General features: G+C 53.2%; 1 protein-coding gene across 1 annotated transcript in view; it reads left to right on the top strand.

Annotated features, from left to right (window-relative positions):
- The first annotated feature begins 6,429 nt into the window (after positions 1-6,429).
- The window catches only part of LOC140349284 (receptor-type tyrosine-protein phosphatase beta-like), a 140,920-nt gene continuing 125,147 nt past the window's right edge, over positions 6,430-22,202 (top strand). The window contains exons 1-4 of the mRNA XM_072435560.1: positions 6,430-6,546; positions 12,702-13,296; positions 14,041-14,298; positions 19,325-19,615. Coding sequence (XP_072291661.1) covers positions 6,445-6,546; positions 12,702-13,296; positions 14,041-14,298; positions 19,325-19,615 — 1,246 coding nt within the window. The 5' untranslated portion in view covers positions 6,430-6,444. The remainder of the gene's footprint in view (positions 6,547-12,701; positions 13,297-14,040; positions 14,299-19,324; positions 19,616-22,202) is intronic.

Below are 22,202 nucleotides of genomic sequence, written 5' to 3'. Positions count from 1 at the left end.
TCTGTCTTCTCGTCTGTCTCGTCTGTCTTCTCGTCTGTCTCATCTGTCTTCTCGTCTGTCTCGTCTGTCTTCTTGTCTGTCTCGTCTGTCTTCTCGTCTGTCTCGTCTGTCTTCTCGTCTGTCTCGTCTGTCTTCTCGTCTGTCTCCTCTTCTGTCTTCTCGTCTGTCTCCTCTTCTGTCTTCTCGTCTGTCTCGTCTGTCTTCTCGTCTGTCTCGTCTGTCTCCTCTTCTGTCTTCTCGTCTGTCTCGTCTGTCTTCTCGTCTGTCTCGTCTGTCTCCTCTTCTATCTTCTCGTCTGTCTCGTCTGTCTTCTCGTCTGTCTTCTCGTCTGTCTCGTCTGTCTTCTCGTCTGTCTCGTCTGTCTTCTTGTCTGTCTCGTCTGTCTTCTCGTCTGTCTCGTCTGTCTTCTCGTCTGTCTCATCTGTCTTCTTGTCTGTCTTGTCTGTCTTCTCGTCTGTCTCGTCTGTCTCCTCTTCTGTCTTCTTGTCTGTCTCGTCTGTCTTCTCGTCTGTCTCGTCTGTCTCCTCTGTCTCCTCTTCTGTCTTCTCGTCTGTCTCGTCTGTCTTCTCGTCTGTCTCGTCTGTCTTCTCGTCTGTCTCATCTGTCTTCTCTTCTGTCTCGTCTGTCTTCTCGTCTGTCTCGTCTGTCTTCTCGTCCGTCTTCTCGTCTGTCTCCTCTTCTGTCTTCTCGTCTGTCTCGTCTGTCTTCTTGTCTGTCTCGTCTGTCTTCTCGTCTGTCTCGTCTGTCTTCTCGTCTGTCTCCTCTTCTGTCTTCTCGTCTGTCTCCTCTTCTGTCTTCTCGTCTGTCTCGTCTGTCTTCTCGTCTGTCTCGTCTGTCTCCTCTTCTGTCTTCTCGTCTGTCTCGTCTGTCTTCTCGTCTGTCTCGTCTGTCTCCTCTTCTATCTTCTCGTCTGTCTCGTCTGTCTTCTCGTCTGTCTTCTCGTCTGTCTCGTCTGTCTTCTCGTCTGTCTCGTCTGTCTCCTCTTCTGTCTTCTCGTCTGTCTCGTCTGTCTTCTTGTCTGTCTCGTCTGTCTTCTCGTCTGTCTCGTCTGTCTTCTCGTCTGTCTCATCTGTCTTCTTGTCTGTCTTGTCTGTCTTCTCGTCTGTCTCGTCTGTCTCCTCTTCTGTCTTCTTGTCTGTCTCGTCTGTCTTCTCGTCTGTCTCGTCTGTCTCCTCTGTCTCCTCTTCTGTCTTCTCGTCTGTCTCGTCTGTCTTCTCGTCTGTCTCGTCTGTCTTCTCGTCTGTCTCATCTGTCTTCTCTTCTGTCTCGTCTGTCTTCTCGTCTGTCTCGTCTGTCTTCTCGTCCGTCTTCTCGTCTGTCTCCTCTTCTGTCTTCTCGTCTGTCTCGTCTGTCTTCTTGTCTGTCTCGTCTGTCTTCTCGTCTGTCTCGTCTGTCTTCTCGTCTGTCTCCTCTTCTGTCTTCTCGTCTGTCTCCTCTTCTGTCTTCTCGTCTGTCTCGTCTGTCTTCTCGTCTGTCTCGTCTGTCTCCTCTTCTGTCTTCTCGTCTGTCTCGTCTGTCTTCTCGTCTGTCTCGTCTGTCTCCTCTTCTATCTTCTCGTCTGTCTCGTCTGTCTTCTCGTCTGTCTTCTCGTCTGTCTCGTCTGTCTTCTCGTCTGTCTCGTCTGTCTTCTTGTCTGTCTCGTCTGTCTTCTCGTCTGTCTCGTCTGTCTTCTCGTCTGTCTCATCTGTCTTCTTGTCTGTCTTGTCTGTCTTCTCGTCTGTCTCGTCTGTCTCCTCTTCTGTCTTCTTGTCTGTCTCGTCTGTCTTCTCGTCTGTCTCGTCTGTCTCCTCTGTCTCCTCTTCTGTCTTCTCGTCTGTCTCGTCTGTCTTCTCGTCTGTCTCGTCTGTCTTCTCGTCTGTCTCGTCTGTCTTCTCGTCTGTCTCGTCTGTCTCCTCTTCTGTCTTCTCGTCTGTCTCGTCTGTCTTCTCGTCTGTCTCGTCTGTCTCGTCTGTCTTCTCGTCTGTCTCGTCTGTCTTCTCGTCTGTCTCGTCTGTCTTCTCGTCTGTCTCGTCTGTCTCCTCTTCTGTCTTCTCGTCTGTCTCGTCTGTCTTCTCGTCTGTCTTCTCGTCTGTCTCGTCTGTCTTCTCGTCTCACTTCCTGTTTCTGTGGTGGAAGAGCCTCCTCCCTTCCTCATCCTGGACCATAAACCACAGTGACCGTGCTGGTGTGGACAGCACTGTGTCCTTCACCTTTGACCCCTCGTTAGCTCCACACTCCGAGTGGCGGGAGAGGAAGCTGCACCCGTGAACAGGAAGTGAAGATCAGGGTTTCGAGTCTGAGTCCAGAGTCGACGGGAAGATTAAAAACACACTTTGGAGGTTCAGTCTGATTCACGAAAAATGTCAAACGACATTAAGACTTTTCTGCTTGAGAATGACATGGTGAGACGTCCCCCACGTCCCCCACGTCCCCCACGTCCTATGGGACGCTTCTAAAGCACTTTTGAGAGGGGAAATTACAGCCATTGTTTTGGCAAAAAATAAACAAAGGGAGAAAAAGTGAAATGATCTGAAAGAAAAAGTCACATTGCTGGAGTAAAACCACAAAGAGAAGTTCTAAGAGAAAGTAACGATCTGACTTCACAGGAAATGATCTTTTAGACTGAATCATTTAATAGTTAAAAAAACCTTTTAGCTTGGAAAAGCTTGGACTTTTATCGTTTTTTACAAATGAGATGTTTATCAAGGCTTATGAAGCAGAACTTTCAAGAGGAATAATCTAAATGATGTCGTTGCATTTCTAATCTGGACAAATACTAAATATATGAAACACAAATGGAAAGAGAAGCTCATCTTGTTTTGACAGATGAAGAGCGGGAAAATGTGTCATGTTTCTTCATAACTCCAGGTCAAAGGTCAAAGGTCTCATTCTTCACAGGGAAATGCAACTGTTGTAGAAACAGCGCCACCAGGAGGTGAACTACTGTCACATGACCTGGGACTGTCCTGTCAATCACAAATGTGTGAGTGAAGACGCTCTGCCACTGATACAGCATTTACCCCTGAACTTTACTACTATGAACTCCTGCAGTGGACACAGTACATGGAAGAAGAGCATCACAAAGAAATGGACACAAACCTCACCAACGATCAAGGACTGGACTGAGAGAGGGACAGACATGAGACAAATGGAAAAAATGAAATTATAAAAAAATGTCACGCTATTGCTCAGAGCAAACCTGAATCGTGCTGTCGAGGCGATGGCAGGGGCGGCGATGGCAGGGGCGGCAGTGGCAGGGGCGGCGGTGGCAGGGGCGGCGGTGGCAGGGGCGGCGATGGCAGGGGCGGCGGTGGCAGGGGCGGCGGTGGCAGGGGCGTTGGTGGCAGGAGCGGTGGTGAGGACGGGTGGTTTCTGCCAGGGCGAGGGCCTTTAACGCTGCTTGCGGCTTTAATTTAAGTGTAAATTTATGTGACAAAATGTGGAAAAGGTCCAGGAGGCCACACCCCCAGGACATGTTCACAGGTTATTTTAAATACTTTCATTTGACTGTTGTTGTTGTTGTTGTTGTTGTTGTTGTTGTTGTTGTTGTTGTCATCTGCTGAAGCTCTTGTTCTCCGCGTCTTACTGTAACGCCTCCTTGTCCTGACTCTTGTGGACATCTGGTTTCTGGAGGTATTTCCGAGCAGTTCCTGGTTCAGACTCTGGACTGAAGCGAAACAATGGAACAGGAAACACAAGTGAGTCCAGCTTCCTGCCAATCTGCTGCACACGGAGGACATCCCTCGCACTTCACAGACAGAGACCTGGAACCGTCCTGCAACCGTCCTGGTTTAGACCTGCTTAGACCTGGTTTAGTCCTGGTTCAGTCCTGGTTTGGACCTGGTTTAGACCTGGTTTGGTCCTGGTTCTCTCCGGGTCCGGTCCGGGTTTGGATCTGAGCTCGGCTGTGAATCATGGGAACTCCCTGGTTCCTGGTTCTGCTGCTGGCGACCTTCAGTTCCGTCCGTGAGTTCTTTCTCTTTCATTATTAATGTTCAGTTTTTGACCAAAATCCAGTGTTTGTTTATTTGTTGTTATTGTCATTTGTGAAACTGGGATAAATTTAAATATTCCACGTTAAACTGTGAACAATGAGGAACGACGTGAAGTGACAGTTTCTGATGTTGTTTTTTGGTTTCACGTTTAGATTTTCAAGTTTGAATGTTTTTTTTCACGTTCGGATCATATATTTTTTCAAATTCAAACTTGTTTCGTTCGTTCGGGTCAAAAAACAAGACTTAAACTTCATAAACTTTTGTCAATCAGCTTTTGATTTTTGTTTTTTAGTTTTTTTGTCTCGTCTAAAAGATTAAACTCATTAAACTCTTTTAGATTCATGTGTAATTATTACAGTTAAAAAAAAGCTCATATTAAACACTAAGATCAACATGTTGTGTTTGTGCCGCTCGTGGTGAAGTGGACGGCACATGTGCTGCGTGTCCTTCCACAGTCTCATCCCCATGTCACACTGTCACATAAAGACAATATAATGTAAAGCCTTTAGGACCAAAACATCATTTAAAAAGTCTTAATAATGATCATAATGTGAGTAAAACTGACACTTTGTTGAGTTTTGATTTAGGATCTTGTTTTAAAGTAAAAACTGGTGAAATGTTTGGAGACACACTGACTCCTCCCACAATGGTCCATTTGACTGAAAACTCTTTGTTAGTTCGTTTTATGATTGTTCTGTTTCATCATAAAGGGAATAAAGCGATCTTAAGCTGCATCTGCTCAGGAACGTCACAACTTCCTCTGATGTTTCTTCCAGACTCGTGGTCCACTCGGCAGCCGGATCTTTCCTCCAGCGAACACGACTTCTCTGCACCGAATCTGAACCGACATCTCAACCAAACGTCGCGCGACACAACGGGAAAACCCACCAAATCCCCACAAACGACGGGAACGAAAGGAGAAGACGCCGGACTTCCTGCTTCCACCGCTGGACTTCCTGCTTCCACCGCTGGACTTCCTGCGTCCACCGCCGCCGGACTTCCTGCTTCCACTGCCGGACTTCCTGCTTCTACTGACGACGGACTTCCTGCTTCCACCACTGCCGGACTTCCTGCTTCCACCGCTGGACTTCCTGCTTCCACTGCCGGAATTCCTGCTTCCACCGACGACGGACTTCCTGCTTCCACCGACGACGGACTTCCTGCTTCCACTGCCGGACTTCCTGCTTCCACCGACGACGGACTTCCTGCTTCCACCACCGCCGCACTTCCCGCTTCCACCGCCGCACTTCCCGCTTCCACCACCGCACTTCCCGCTTCCACCGCCGGACTTCCCGCTTCCACCGCCGGACTTCCCGCTTCCACCGCCGGACTTCCCGCTTCCACCGCCGGACTTCCCGCTTCCACCGCCGGACTTCCCGCCTCCACCGCCGGACTTCCTGCTTCCACCGACAAACTTCCTGCTTCCACCGCCGCACTTCCCGCTTCCACCGCCGGACTTCCCGCTTCCACCGCCGGACTTCCCGCTTCCACCGCCGGACTTCCCGCTTCCACCGCCGGACTTCCCGCTTCCACCGCCGGACTTCCCGCTTCCACCGCCGGACTTCCCGCTTCCACCGCTGGACTTCCTGCTTCCACCGACGACGACGGACATTTTGGATCTACAACTTCTCCTTCTTTTTCAGAACGTTCTTCTGAAGTGGACACGTTCAGGAGCTTTGAGTGGAGAACGGCCTCGAACGCTTCAACTGAGTCCAACTTTTTCACATCTGCCGCGGATTTTGTCGAAAACACAGACGTTTCTCTCAATTCTTCTGCCGTTACGTCAAAAGTCACAATCGAGAATGCGACCGGCTTTGACCCAGAAGCCGCCGTGAACAGCGAACGCTTTTCCAGCACTTTAACTACTGACTTTGAATCCGACAGAAGCACATACGCGGCAAACGGAACAGAAATGACCACTTTTTTGAACAAACAAACGCCTAAAATTGACTTTGAAACAACAGAAATTCTTAGTTCGGTTAAATTTCAAACTTCAACTTTGGAAAACGAAACGGAAATGACGTTTACTTCCACAGACGGAATCGCAAGTAGCACGGACATCGCTGAGTTTAGCGTTTTTTCAAATGAACAAAGCGACAGAAGCGTCAGCGGCGATTGGACGACGCAAACGCCGGATTATTTTAAATCTTCTGCCAGAATCGAACTGACTTCAAAGTTTGACACATCCGGTTCTGAGAGCGATGAAGCGACGGTCAGAGCGGGATTCACAAACGGAGCGACGAGTTCGACTGAAGGAACGACCAATCCAACTTTCACAGCCACAGATCTGAAAAACACGCCAACAATCACAAACAAACCGGCTGCAGTTCCGTCCTCTTCTTCAGCTCCTGTGGCATCAACAAGCTTCACAACAACGATAAGACCTTCAGCCAGAGCCACGACAGCTGTATCCATGACGACGAGCGCGGCTGAAGCTACCACCACGGCAGAAGGGCGAAAAACTACAAAGATGGCGGCTACGACGGTGGCTACGACAGCGGCTACGTTGGCGGCTACGACGGAGGCTACGATGGTGGCTACCGCGGCGGTAGCAACGACAACAGCGCCTCCTGTGAGTACAAATGTAGACCTGCGGCGTGTTAAGGTGAAGTATGTGACTTCCGCTTGGAGATGTTGTTGCTTTGCTCGGAATGTTCCAGCGTGTGGCATTAAGGCCAGACACTGCAGAGTTTATGCAATGAAAACCTGGAGAAACGACACAATCATTTAAACATTTGTAGTAAAAAGAAAAATATTCATTTTGTAACAAAATGACGACAGCAGTTTCCTTGAAGGGCGACAGTAAAATGGAGAAGCAGATTAGGAAATGACACACTGGATAATGTCCCAGAGCGCCCCCTGCCCTTAGCCCCTCCTTCTACAGGAAAAACTACAAACCCCTTTGGGAGAAAGTAGAAACCTAGAGGAGAACCTGAGAGAAGGAGAGATCCTCCTCCCACAGACAGAAGCATCAGGAGGAGAGAGGGAGGTTCATTTAGAGTTGAGAGCGTTCCTCAGGCAGAGGAAGAACATCTGGATCTCCAGGTCATCATCAGCAGAGTCTGAAACAGAAGCTCTGAGAGGAAGAAGGAGCGACACATGTGACAAGCAGTGAACAGACACAGAACTCAAATATTAAATATAGAATGATAGAATAAGTAGTGTTTATCAGAGGATAGTGCTCAAGCTGCCATACTTCCCCCAGAGTTGCTGCTTGGGCAGTGGAGCTGAAACTGTACCTTTATATTTCTGTTCCTCACTGGCCTGAACATAAGTCATTTCAAAGAGGAACATTTTAATCCTGGACTTAAATGAAGAGACTGTGTCGCCTCTTTAACATGGACAGGAGCTCTACCTCCTACTGTGCTTTTAGAGACTCTTGGCACCACCAGAAGGCTCTACCTCCTACTGTGCTTTTAGAGACTCTTGGGACCACCAGAAGGCTCTACCTCCTACTGTGCTTTTAGAGACTCTTGGGACCAGCATTTAGAGAGTGAAGAGCTCTGATTGGATGATATGGTTCTATAGCATCTTTGAGGTGGGAGGGGCCATGTCATTTATGGCTTTGTAAGTCAGGAGGAGGAGTTTAAATGTGATTCTAAACAGGACAGGAGCCAGTGAAGAGACTCCAGCACCGGCGTAATGTGCTCTCTTCTTTTAGTTCCTGTTAGTAATCTTACTGCTGCATTTTGAACCAGTTGAAAGCTTTTTAGGGAGCTTTTCTAGACGTTACAAATGCAGGGATAAGTGAGCTTTGAAGGTTATAGAGTTCTTAGGAAGACAATTAAGTCACTAATCTCTCTTCCATCTGTTAGAACACGAGCCAGAGTTTGCTTGTGACTGAGAGTTGGTTTATTTACATTCAAACCAAAGCTAATGCCATGCGCTGAAGTCATTACTCATATTCACGTGGACATTGAAACCCCCAATTATCATTATCTTCTCCCAGTCTAAACTACAGTGTACGTGACATATACTGACCTACAGTGTACGTGACATATACTGACCTACAGTGTAGGTGACATATACTGACCTACAGTGTACGTGACATATACTGACCTACAGTGTAGGTGATATATACTGACCTACAGTGTACGTGACATATACTGACCTACAGTGTACGTGACATATACTGACCTACAGTGTACGTGACATATACTGACCTACAGTGTACGTGACATATACTGACCTACAGTGTACGTGACATATACTGACCTACAGTGTACGTGACATATACTGACCTACAGTGTAGGTGATATATACTGACCTACAGTGTAGGTGATATATACTGACCTACAGTGACCTACAGTGTAGGTGATATATACTGACCTACAGTGTACGTGACATATAGTGACCTACAGTGTACGTGACATATACTGACCTACAGTGTACGTGACATATACTGACCTACAGTGTAGGTGATATATACTGACCTACAGTGTACGTGACATATACTGACCTACAGTGTACGTGACATATACTGACCTACAGTGTACGTGACATATACTGACCTACAGTGTACGTGACATATACTGACCTACAGTGTACGTGACATATACTGACCTACAGTGTACGTGACATATACTGACCTACAGTGTACGTGACATATACTGACCTACAGTGTACGTGATATATACTGACCTACAGTGTAGGTGATATATACTGACCTACAGTGTACGTGACATATACTGACCTACAGTGTACGTGACATATACTGACCTACAGTGTACGTGACATATACTGACCTACAGTGTACGTGACATATACTGACCTACAGTGTACGTGACATATACTGACCTACAGTGTACGTGACATATACTGACCTACAGTGTACGTGACATATACTGACCTACAGTGTACGTGACATATACTGACCTACAGTGTACGTGACATATACTGACCTACAGTGTACGTGACATATACTGACCTACAGTGTACGTGACATATACTGACCTACAGTGTAGGTGATATATACTGACCTACAGTGTAGGTGACATATACTGACCTACAGTGTACGTGACATATACTGACCTACAGTGTACGTGACATATACTGACCTACAGTGTACGTGACATATACTGACCTACAGTGTACGTGACATATACTGACCTACAGTGTACGTGACATATACTGACCTACAGTGTAGGTGATATATACTGACCTACAGTGTACGTGACATATACTGACCTACAGTGTACGTGACATATACTGACCTACAGTGTAGGTGACATATACTGACCTACAGTGTACGTGACATATACTGACCTACAGTGTACGTGACATATACTGACCTACAGTGTAGGTGACATATACTGACCTACAGTGTACGTGACATATACTGACCTACAGTGTAGGTGATATATACTGACCTACAGTGTACGTGACATATACTGACCTACAGTGTACGTGACATATACTGACCTACAGTGTACGTGACATATACTGACCTACAGTGTACGTGACATATACTGACCTACAGTGTAGGTGATATATACTGACCTACAGTGTAGGTGATATATACTGACCTACAGTGTACGTGACATATACTGACCTACAGTGTACGTGACATATACTGACCTACAGTGTACGTGACATATACTGACCTACAGTGTACGTGACATATACTGACCTACAGTGTACGTGACATATACTGACCTACAGTGTAGGTGATATATACTGACCTACAGTGTACGTGACATATACTGACCTACAGTGTACGTGACATATACTGACCTACAGTGTAGGTGATATATACTGACCTACAGTGTACGTGACATATACTGACCTACAGTGTAGGTGACATATACTGACCTACAGTGTAGGTGATATATACTGACCTACAGTGTAGGTGACATATACTGACCTACAGTGTACGTGACATATACTGACCTACAGTGTACGTGACATATACTGACCTACAGTGTACGTGACATATACTGACCTACAGTGTACGTGACATATACTGACCTACAGTGTACGTGACATATACTGACCTACAGTGTAGGTGATATATACTGACCTACAGTGTACGTGACATATACTGACCTACAGTGTAGGTGACATATACTGACCTACAGTGTACGTGACATATACTGACCTACAGTGTAGGTGACATATACTGACCTACAGTGTACGTGACATATACTGACCTACAGTGTACGTGACATATACTGACCTACAGTGTACGTGACATATACTGACCTACAGTGTAGGTGATATATACTGACCTACAGTGTAGGTGATATATACTGACCTACAGTGTACGTGACATATACTGACCTACAGTGTAGGTGATATATACTGACCTACAGTGTAGGTGACATATACTGACCTACAGTGTAGGTGACATATACTGACCTACAGTGTACGTGACATATACTGACCTACAGTGTACGTGACATATACTGACCTACAGTGTACGTGACATATACTGACCTACAGTGTAGGTGACATATACTGACCTACAGTGTACGTGATATATACTGACCTACAGTGTACGTGACATATACTGACCTACAGTGTACGTGACATATACTGACCTACAGTGTAGGTGACATATACTGACCTACAGTGTAGGTGACATATACTGACCTACAGTGTACGTGACATATACTGACCTACAGTGTACGTGACATATACTGACCTACAGTGTACGTGACATATACTGACCTACAGTGTACGTGACATATACTGACCTACAGTGTACGTGACATATACTGACCTACAGTGTAGGTGATATATACTGACCTACAGTGTACGTGACATATACTGACCTACAGTGTAGGTGATATATACTGACCTACAGTGTACGTGACATATACTGACCTACAGTGTACGTGATATATACTGACCTACAGTGTACGTGACATATACTGACCTACAGTGTACGTGACATATACTGACCTACAGTGTAGGTGACATATACTGACCTACAGTGTACGTGATATATACTGACCTACAGTGTACGTGACATATACTGACCTACAGTGTACGTGACATATACTGACCTACAGTGTAGGTGACATATACTGACCTACAGTGTAGGTGACATATACTGACCTACAGTGTACGTGACATATACTGACCTACAGTGTACGTGACATATACTGACCTACAGTGTACGTGACATATACTGACCTACAGTGTACGTGACATATACTGACCTACAGTGTACGTGACATATACTGACCTACAGTGTACGTGACATATACTGACCTACAGTGTACGTGACATATACTGACCTACAGTGTACGTGACATATACTGACCTACAGTGTACGTGACATATACTGACCTACAGTGTACGTGACATATACTGACCTACAGTGTACGTGACATATACTGACCTACAGTGGAGACAAATGGGTTTTTCATACAAATAAACTAAATGATGCACAGTTACATTCATTTGGATGTAATTACTGCTTTGTCTGAGTCATGAACTCTCTTCAATCATTTCTCTCCTGTGGGGGGCGCTCTCACTGAAAACCATGCTTTGTTTTGACCTGGAGATTGTGAGGTCTCTTCACTCAGAGGAAGGAAAGGGCGTGGCGAGGAGAAGAGGCTCCGGCGGCTCGGGACTCCACTTCTGGAATAAGTGCGGAAAATACACGGAAAGAACCACGATCTGCGACTGATTTTGAGCCAAAAGGACAGAGATTTTGACACTGAGGACGTTATAATCGTGTGTGGAGCCAATAATCAAAACGTCTGACAGTTTTTGAGCTTGAAGGACTGAAGAGGAGTTGAAGATGAAGCTTTTTCAACCGAAGAAGTCAATCGTAACGGTGTAATGTCAGTTAGAAGTTGACTTGAAATGAACATTCTTTGAACTTGGTGTGGATGAAAACACTGGAAAAGACAGTTTCAGACTTTCCAGGATTGAACTGTTTTTGAACCTCGTCTTTGGAGATTTTTAAACTGAACCGAGGTTTTTTTGACGCAGAATTCAAAGTCCAGGGCTCAACTTTGCTCAACGTTTTTAATCATTCTATTTGTAATGACTTATACAGAGCTGCAAAGATGAATCAACCAATCGTTACTCTATAAAACAATCGTAGTTGTATTTCTCTAAAGTTGCTGTTTTTCTGGACTAAACTGACTCTAAAACACACGAAAAGACCTTTTATAACAAATACAGCGACAAACCAAAATGTTGAAGGATATTCCCTCTCTCTGAAGCTTCAGTCACAGAGTTTCACCGTTTTCTGGTTCAAATGTGTTTCAAAAGTCTAAAAGTTCCATAGAAATGATCGTTTAATCGTGTTCAAATGAACTCTTTCTCTGGACCTTGGCGTGTCTCCTGAGGGACTGGACAGGAGTGACCAGTGGGACTCAAACCGAAGACTCTTGGATTCATCAGCTGCTTCGTTTGTCGTTCGAGGCCGGATTTCTTCTTCTTCAGAGTTCAGTTTGTTTGAGGGATGTTTCGTGATCCTCAGATATGCTGAAACGCTCCACCTGCTTTGTCTTTCTGTTCTGGGGCGACATCGACACCTGTAAAACACGGAGCTGGTTTTCCTTCAGTTTAATCAAAGGTTTAAGTCAACAGAACATGGTAAAACCAATGAAGCTCTGGTATGACCTGCTCCAAACATCGTGTAAAGATCCAGTTGTTTGAGTCTTGGAGCAGGTTCTTTCTGGTTCTCGCACAAACGCTGGTGACAGACTTTCCACTCAAAGAGTTCTTTCTTCACTGTGACTGAAGCCTGTGTCACTGTGATTCCAGATCCCGACCGCAGAAGCCGCGCCCTGCTCCTCAAACATCTCGGTGGTCTACAGCCGGTCCGAGTCCGCCCTGGTCCTGGTCCAGGTCCAGGCCGTTCTCTGTAACTTCACCGTGTTCGTCAGCGCAGAAGACCAACCAGAGCTGGATCAACGCCGAGGGCAGAGATGTGAGCTGGACCCAGGCTTCACCCAGCTCGCCCTGGGCTCTGAGGCCTCTGGAGGAGCCTCTGGAGGAGCCTCTGGAGGAGCCTCTGGAGGAGCCTCTGGAGGAGCCTCTGTAGGAGCCTCTGGAGGAGCTTCTGGAGGAGCCTCTGGAGGAGCCTCTGTAGGAGCCTCTGGAGGAGCCTCTGGAGGAGCCTCTGTAGGAGCCTCTGGAGGAGCCTCTGGAGGAGCCTCTGGAGGAGCCTCTGTAGGAGCCTCTGGAGGAGCCTCTGGAGGAGCCTCTGGAGGAGCCTCTGGAGGAGCCTCTGGAGACCCTGGAGCCCCTGGAGCCCGGTACCGCTGCCTCGTCACTGGGCTGGAGCCGGGGACACGGTACAATCTGACTGTTGTGTCGGGGAAAGATGGAGGGAGAAGTCGAGGAGAACTTCAGACCGGTGAGTAACAGTTTGGACTGAAATATTTTACTCTTTGGTTTTTAGTTCATATGAATTTTACTTTACCTTGGGTCAGTTTTTACTCTTAAATGAACATTTGTCCTTGTTCCTGGTCTGGGCTGTTTAGACCAGCAGTGGATCTAAACAAACTGGTGTTAATATGGAGCTCAGAGCAGGACCAGACCCTCAGTGTGCCCCAGGGCAGCTGTGGCTGCAGACGTTTCTCACCACTACAGGGCGGAGAACAGGGAGATTCAACTTGATGTGGCTCCGAGGGGCTCGTCACACTAAATATCCCCAGCACTAGATATGTTTCTATGATCATGTTTTTACTGAACCAGGATTAAACCAGGACCAGATACAGAAGCAGAATCAGAGCTAAAGTCAGACCAAAGCACGTCTAAACTACTAAACCAGAATTAAACTTGTAAACAACATATTTGGAAGATTTTATACTTTTTTTCAGTCTAAATTATCTTGTTGTTTGTTATTATTTGTACTGCATTTCCTGTTTGAAGAAGGTTTTCAGTTTGAACAAAAATGGCCTCCTTCACCTCCTTCACGACCTCTTCAGGTGAACATGCACAGCTGATTGTAAACCAGAGTTTGAGTGTCTTCCGTCATGATGCACTCGTTTGTGACTGTTTGATGACCTTTAACCTTATGAGCCGCTCCTGGACGATGAACGAGGTCTTATTAGTTCATTCAGATGTCCTTGATAATGTTCTGTCTCTGTCCCCTCAGCCCCGTCTCCCGTCAGCGGCCTGCAGGTGGCGCCGTCCTCACGCAGCCTCTCCGTGTCCTGGCGGCTCGGTCCAGGTCGAGCCGACTCGGTTTTAGTCACAGTTTTGGACCCGGAGCAGGTTTCGAGAAGCGTGTCTGTGTCCGGCGGTGAGTCCAGGGCGGAGCTGACCGAGCTGCTGCCCGGGACCGAGTACGAGGTGACGGTGAGGGCCCAGAGCGGAGGTCGGAGCACGGCGGTCAGCGCACGGGCCAGCACAGGTACACAAGAACCTTTAACCTCAGTGTGTGACCCCTGTGGGGACCCTGTGTGTGGACCCTGTGTGTGGCCCCTGTGTGTGGACCCTGTGTGTGGACCCTGTGTGTGGCCCCTGTGTGTGGCCCTGTGTGGACCCTGTGTGTGGACCCTGTGTGTGGACCCTGTGTGTGGACCCTGTGTGTGGCCCTGTGTGGACCCTGTGCCCTGTGTGTGGACCCTGTGTGTGGACCCTGTGTGTGGCCCCTGTGTGTGGCCCCTGTGTGTGGCCCCTGTGTGTGGCCCCTGTGTGTGGACCCTGTGTGTGGACCCTGTGTGTGGCCCCTGTGCGTGGCCCTGTGTGTGGACCCTGTGTGGCCCTGTGTATGGCCCCTGTGTGGACCCTGTGTGGACCCTGTGTGTGGACCCTGTGCGTGGCCCTGTGTGGCCCCTGTGTGGCCCCTGTGTGGCCCCTGTGTGGACCCTGTGTGGACCCTGTGTGGACCCTGTGTGAACCCTGTGTGGACCCTGTGTGTGGCCCCTGTGCGTGGCCCTGTGTGGACCCTGTGTGTGGACCCTGTGTGGACCCTGTGTGTGGACCCTGTGTGGACCCTGTGTGTGGACCCTGTGTGTGGACCCTGTGTGTGGACCCTGTGTGTGGACCCTGTGTGTGGCCCCTGTGTGTGGACCCTGTGTGTGGACCCTGTGTGTGGCCCTGTGTGGACCCTGTGTGTGGACCCTGTGTGTGGACCCTGTGCGTGGCCCCTGTGCGTGGCCCCTGTGTGTGACCCTTGTGCGTGGCCCCTGTGTGTGACCCTTGTGTGGACCCTGTGTGTGGACCCTGTGTGTGGCCCCTGTGTGTGGCCCTGTGTGGACCCTGTGTGTGGACCCTGTGTGTGACCCTTGTGTGTGGCCCCTGTGTGTGGCCCTGTGTGTGGACCCTGTGCGTGGCCCCTGTGCGTGGCCCCTGTGTGTGACCCTTGTGTGTGGCCCCTGTGTGTGGACCCTGTGTGTGGACCCTGTGTGTGGCCCCTGTGTGGCCCCTGTGTGGACCCTGTGTGTGGACCCTGTGTGTGGACCCTGTGCGTGGCCCCTGTGCGTGGCCCCTGTGTGTGACCCTTGTGCGTGGCCCCTGTGTGTGACCCTTGTGTGGACCCTGTGTGTGGACCCTGTGTGTGGCCCCTGTGTGTGGCCCTGTGTGGACCCTGTGTGTGGACCCTGTGTGTGACCCTTGTGTGTGGCCCCTGTGTGTGGCCCTGTGTGTGGACCCTGTGCGTGGCCCCTGTGCGTGGCCCCTGTGTGTGACCCTTGTGTGTGGCCCCTGTGTGTGGCCCCTGTGTGTGGACCCTGTGTGTGGCCCCTGTGTGGCCCCTGTGTGGACCCTGTGTGGACCCTGTGTGGACCCTGTGTGTGGACCCTGTGTGTGGCCCCTGTGTGTGGACCCTGTGCGTGGCCCTGTGTGGACCCTGTGTGTGGACCCTGTGTGGACCTTGTGTGTGGCCCCTGTGTGTGGCCCTGTGTGGACCCTGTGTGTGGACCCTGTGTGTGGCCCCTGTGTGTGGACCCTGTGTGTGGACCCTGTGTGTGGACCCTGTGTGTGGACCCTGTGTGTGGCCCCTGTGTGTGGACCCTGTGTGTGGCCCTGTGTGGACCCTGTGTGTGGACCCTGTGTGTGGACCCTGTGCGTGGCCCCTGTGCGTGGCCCCTGTGTGTGACCCTTGTGCGTGGCCCCTGTGTGTGACCCTTGTGTGGACCCTGTGTGTGGACCCTGTGTGTGGCCCCTGTGTGTGGCCCTGTGTGGACCCTGTGTGTGGACCCTGTGTGTGACCCTTGTGTGTGGCCCCTGTGTGTGGCCCTGTGTGTGGCCCCTGTGCGTGGCCCCTGTGCGTGGCCCCTGTGTGTGACCCTTGTGTGTGGCCCCTGTGTGTGGACCCTGTGTGTGGACCCTGTGTGTGGCCCCTGTGTGGACCCTGTGTGTGGACCCTGTGTGTGGACCCTGTGTGTGGACCCTGTGCGTGGACCCTGTGCATGGCCCCTGTGTGTGGCCCTGTGTGGACCCTGTGTGTGGACCCTGTGTGTGGACCCTGTGTGTGGACCCTGTGCGTGGCCCCTGTGCGTGGCCCCTGTGTGTGACCCTTGTGCGTGGCCCCTGTGTGTGACCCTTGTGTGGACCCTGTGTGTGGACCCTGTGTGTGGCCCCTGTGTGTGGCCCTGTGTGGACCCTGTGTGTGGACCCTGTGCGTGGCCCCTGTGCGTGGCCCCTGTGTGTGACCCTTGTGTGTGGCCCCTGTGTGTGGACCCTGTGTGTGGACCCTGTGTGTGGCCCCTGTGTGGACCCTGTGTGTGGACCCTGTGTGTGGACCCTGTGCGTGGACCCTGTGCATGGCCCCTGTGTGTGGCCCTGTGTGGACCCTGTGTGTGGCCCCTGTGTGTGGACCCTGTGTGTGGCCCTGTGTGGACCCTGTGTGTGGACCCTGTGTGTGGCCCCTGTGCGTGGCCCTGTGTGTGGACCCTGTGTGTGACCCTTGTGTGGACCCTGTGTGTGGACCCTGTGTGTGGCCCCTGTGTGTGGCCCTGTGTGGACCCTGTGTGTGGACCCTGTGTGTGACCCTTGTGTGTGGCCCCTGTGTGTGGCCCTGTGTGTGGACCCTGTGCGTGGCCCCTGTGCGTGGCCCCTGTGTGTGACCCTTGTGTGTGGCCCCTGTGTGTGGACCCTGTGTGTGGACCCTGTGTGTGGCCCCTGTGTGGACCCTGTGTGTGGACCCTGTGTGTGGACCCTGTGCGTGGACCCTGTGCATGGCCCCTGTGTGTGGCCCTGTGTGGACCCTGTGTGTGGACCCTGTGTGTGGACCCTGTGTGTGGACCCTGTGCGTGGCCCCTGTGCGTGGCCCCTGTGTGTGACCCTTGTGCGTGGCCCCTGTGTGTGACCCTTGTGTGGACCCTGTGTGTGGACCCTGTGTGTGGCCCCTGTGTGTGGCCCTGTGTGGACCCTGTGTGTGGACCCTGTGTGTGACCCTTGTGTGTGGCCCCTGTGTGTGGCCCTGTGTGTGGACCCTGTGCGTGGCCCCTGTGCGTGGCCCCTGTGTGTGACCCTTGTGTGTGGCCCCTGTGTGTGGACCCTGTGTGTGGACCCTGTGTGTGGCCCCTGTGTGGACCCTGTGTGTGGACCCTGTGTGTGGACCCTGTGTGTGGACCCTGTGCGTGGCCCTTGTGCGTGGCCCCTGTGTGTGACCCTTGTGTGGACCCTGTGTGTGGACCCTGTGTGTGGCCCCTGTGTGTGGCCCTGTGTGGACCCTGTGTGTGGACCCTGTGTGTGACCCTTGTGTGTGGCCCCTGTGTGTGGCCCTGTGTGTGGACCCTGTGCGTGGCCCCTGTGCGTGGCCCCTGTGTGTGACCCTTGTGTGTGGCCCCTGTGTGTGGACCCTGTGTGTGGACCCTGTGTGTGGCCCCTGTGTGGACCCTGTGTGTGGACCCTGTGTGTGGACCCTGTGTGTGGCCCCTGTGTGGACCCTGTGTGTGGACCCTGTGCATGGCCCCTGTGTGTGGCCCTGTGTGGACCCTGTGTGTGGCCCCTGTGTGTGGACCCTGTGTGTGGCCCTGTGTGGACCCTGTGTGTGGACCCTGTGTGTGGCCCCTGTGCGTGGCCCTCTGTGTGGACCCTGTGTGTGACCCTTGTGTGGACCCTGTGTGTGGACCCTGTGTGTGGCCCCTGTGTGTGGCCCTGTGTGGACCCTGTGTGTGGACCCTGTGTGTGACCCTTGTGTGTGGCCCCTGTGTGTGGCCCTGTGTGTGGACCCTGTGCGTGGCCCCTGTGCGTGGCCCCTGTGTGTGACCCTTGTGTGTGGCCCCTGTGTGTGGACCCTGTGTGTGGACCCTGTGTGTGGCCCCTGTGTGTGGCCCTGTGTGGACCCTGTGTGTGGACCCTGTGTGTGGACCCTGTGTGTGGACCCTGTGCGTGGCCCCTGTGCGTGGCCCCTGTGTGTGACCCTTGTGCGTGGCCCCTGTGTGTGACCCTTGTGTGGACCCTGTGTGTGGACCCTGTGTGTGGCCCCTGTGTGTGGCCCTGTGTGGACCCTGTGTGTGGACCCTGTGTGTGACCCTTGTGTGTGGCCCCTGTGTGTGGCCCTGTGTGTGGACCCTGTGCGTGGCCCCTGTGCGTGGCCCCTGTGTGTGACCCTTGTGTGTGACCCTTGTGTGTGGCCCCTGTGTGTGGACCCTGTGTGTGGACCCTGTGTGTGGCCCCTGTGTGGACCCTGTGTGTGGACCCTGTGTGTGGACCCTGTGCGTGGACCCTGTGCATGGCCCCTGTGTGTGGCCCTGTGTGGACCCTGTGTGTGGACCCTGTGCGTGGCCCCTGTGTGGACCCTGTGTGTGGCCCCTGTGTGTGACCCTTGTGTGGACCCTGTGTGTGGACCCTGTGTGTGGACCCTGTGTGTGGCCCCTGTGTGTGGCCCTGTGTGGACCCTGTGTGTGGACCCTGTGTGTGACCCTTGTGTGTGGCCCCTGTGTGTGGCCCTGTGTGTGGACCCTGTGCGTGGCCCCTGTGCGTGACCCTTGTGTGTGGCCCCTGTGTGTGGACCCTGTGTGTGGACCCTGTGTGTGGACCCTGTGCGTGGCCCCTGTGTGTGGACCCTGTGTGTGGACCCTGTGCGTGGCCCCTGTGCGTGGCCCCTGTGTGTGACCCTTGTGCGTGGCCCCTGTGCGTGGACCCTGTGCATGGCCCCTGTGTGTGGCCCTGTGTGGACCCTGTGTGTGGCCCCTGTGTGTGGACCCTGTGTGTGGCCCTGTGTGGACCCTGTGTGTGGACCCTGTGTGTGGCCCCTGTGCGTGGCCCTGTGTGTGGACCCTGTGTGTGGCCCCTGTGCGTGGCCCTGTGTGACCCTGTGTGTGGACCCTGTGTGTGGACCCTGTGTGTGGACCCTGTGCGTGGCCCCTGTGCGTGGACCCTGTGTGTGGACCCTGTGCGTGGCCCCTGTGCGTGGCCCCTGTGTGTGACCCTTGTGCGTGGCCCCTGTGTGTGACCCCTGTGTGTGACCCTTGTGTGTGCTCCAGTCCCAGGTGCAGTGTCCGGCCTCACACTGGACTCTAAAGGCAGCTCGGACTCTCTGGAGGCGTCCTGGCAGCGTCCTCTAGGGGGAGTAGAGAGTTACGAGCTCACGTTATCAGCGCCAGGCTCCGTCTCTCAGGTGAAGAAGCTCCTCCCCCATGACCATAAGAAGCTCCTCCCCCATGACCTCACTCGTGTGCGATTCGACGGTTTGGTCCCGGGACGAGTGTACGAGCTGCGAGTCCAGACCAGAGCGGGAAAACAGAGCAACGAGACCAGCACCGCAACTCAGACGGGTGAGACGGGTGAGACGGGTGAGAGGAGGGAGACGGGTGAGACGGATGAGACGAGAGACAGGAGTGAGAGGAGGGAGAGGGGTGAGACGGGTGAGACGGGTGAGAGGAGGGAGACGGGTGAGACGGGTGAGACGAGAGACAGGGGTGAGAGGAGGGAGAGGGGTGAGACGGGTGAGAGGGGTGAGACGGGTGAGACCAGAGACAGGGGTGAAAGGAGGGAGAGGGGTGATACGGGTGAGAGGAGGGAGAGGGGTGAGACGGGTGAGAGGAGGGAGAGGGGTGATACGGGTGAGAGGAGGGAGAGGGGTGAGACGGGTGAGAGGGGTGAGACGGGTGAGAGGAGGGAGAGGGGTGATACGGGTGAGAGGGGTGAGAGGAGGGAGAGGGGTGATACGGGTGAGAGGGGTGAGACGGGTGAGACGGGTGAGAGGAGGGAGAGGGGTGATACGGGTGAGAGGGGTGAGACGGGTGAGAGGAGGGAGAGGGGTGATACGGGTGAGAGGGGTGAGACGGGTGAGAGGAGGGAGAGGGGTGAGAGGGGTGAGAGGGGTGAGACGGGTGAGACCAGGGACAGGGGTGAAAGGAGGGAGAAGGGTGATACGGGTGAGAGGAGGGAGACGGGTGAGACGGATGAGACGAGAGACAGGGGTGAGAGGAGGGAGAGGGGTGAGACGGGTGAGAGGGGTGAGACGGGTGAGACCAGAGACAGGGGTGAAAGGAGGGAGAGGGGTGATACGGGTGAGAGGAGGGAGAGGGGTGAGACGAGAGACAGGGGTGAGAGGAGGGAGAGGGGTGAGACGGGTGAGACGGGTGAGACGGGTGAGACGGGTGAGAGGAGGGAGACGGGTGAGACGGGTGAGACGAGAGACAGGGGTGAGAGGAGGGAGAGGGGTGAGACGGGTGAGACGGGTGAGAGGAGGGAGACGGGTGAGACGGGTGAGACGAGAGACAGGGGTGAGAGGAGGGAGAGGGGTGAGACGGGTGAGAGGGGTGAGACGGGTGAGACCAGAGACAGGGGTGAAAGGAGGGAGAGGGGTGATACGGGTGAGAGGAGGGAGAGGGGTGAGACGGGTGAGAGGGGTGAGACGAGAGACAGGGGTGAGAGGAGGGAGAGGGGTGAGACGGGTGAGACGGGTGAGACGGGTGAGACGGGTGAGAGGAGGGAGACGGGTGAGACGGGTGAGACGAGAGACAGGGGTGAGAGGAGGGAGAGGGGTGAGACGGGTGAGACGGGTGAGACGGGTGAGAGGAGGGAGACGGGTGAGACGAGAGACAGGGGTGAGAGGAGGGAGAGGGGTGAGACGGGTGAGACGGGTGAGACGGGTGAGAGGAGGGAGACGGGTGAGACGGGTGAGACGAGAGACAGGGGTGAGAGGAGGGAGAGGGGTGAGACGGGTGAGACGGGTGAGAGGAGGGAGACGGGTGAGACGGGTGAGACGAGAGACAGGGGTGAGAGGAGGGAGAGGGGTGAGACGGGTGAGAGGGGTGAGACGGGTGAGACCAGAGACAGGGGTGAAAGGAGGGAGAGGGGTGATACGGGTGAGAGGAGGGAGAGGGGTGAGACGGGTGAGAGGAGGGAGAGGGGTGATACGGGTGAGAGGAGGGAGAGGGGTGAGACGGGTGAGAGGGGTGAGACGGGTGAGAGGAGGGAGAGGGGTGATACGGGTGAGAGGGGTGAGAGGAGGGAGAGGGGTGATACGGGTGAGAGGGGTGAGACGGGTGAGACGGGTGAGAGGAGGGAGAGGGGTGATACGGGTGAGAGGGGTGAGACGGGTGAGAGGAGGGAGAGGGGTGATACGGGTGAGAGGGGTGAGACGGGTGAGAGGAGGGAGAGGGGTGAGAGGGGTGAGACCAGGGACAGGGGTGAAAGGAGGGAGAAGGGTGATACGGGTGAGAGGAGGGAGACGGGTGAGACGGATGAGACGAGAGACAGGGGTGAGAGGAGGGAGAGGGGTGAGACGGGTGAGAGGGGTGAGACGGGTGAGACCAGAGACAGGGGTGAAAGGAGGGAGAGGGGTGATACGGGTGAGAGGAGGGAGAGGGGTGAGACGAGAGACAGGGGTGAGAGGAGGGAGAGGGGTGAGACGGGTGAGACGGGTGAGACGGGTGAGACGGGTGAGAGGAGGGAGACGGGTGAGACGGGTGAGACGAGAGACAGGGGTGAGAGGAGGGAGAGGGGTGAGACGGGTGAGACGGGTGAGAGGAGGGAGACGGGTGAGACGGGTGAGACGAGAGACAGGGGTGAGAGGAGGGAGAGGGGTGAGACGGGTGAGAGGGGTGAGACGGGTGAGACCAGAGACAGGGGTGAAAGGAGGGAGAGGGGTGATACGGGTGAGAGGAGGGAGAGGGGTGAGACGGGTGAGAGGGGTGAGACGAGAGACAGGGGTGAGAGGAGGGAGAGGGGTGAGACGGGTGAGACGGGTGAGACGGGTGAGAGGAGGGAGACGGGTGAGACGGGTGAGACGAGAGACAGGGGTGAGAGGAGGGAGAGGGGTGAGACGGGTGAGACGGGTGAGACGGGTGAGAGGAGGGAGACGGGTGAGACGGGTGAGACGAGAGACAGGGGTGAGAGGAGGGAGAGGGGTGA

The sequence above is a fragment of the Eucyclogobius newberryi genome, unplaced genomic scaffold (genome assembly GCF_026437365.1).
Source record: "Eucyclogobius newberryi isolate DKJ021-1_F unplaced genomic scaffold, fEucNew1.0.hap1 SCAF_7, whole genome shotgun sequence".
Classification (NCBI taxonomy): Eukaryota; Metazoa; Chordata; class Actinopteri; order Gobiiformes; family Gobiidae; genus Eucyclogobius; species Eucyclogobius newberryi.
This window is presented reverse-complemented; position numbering and strand designations above follow the sequence as displayed.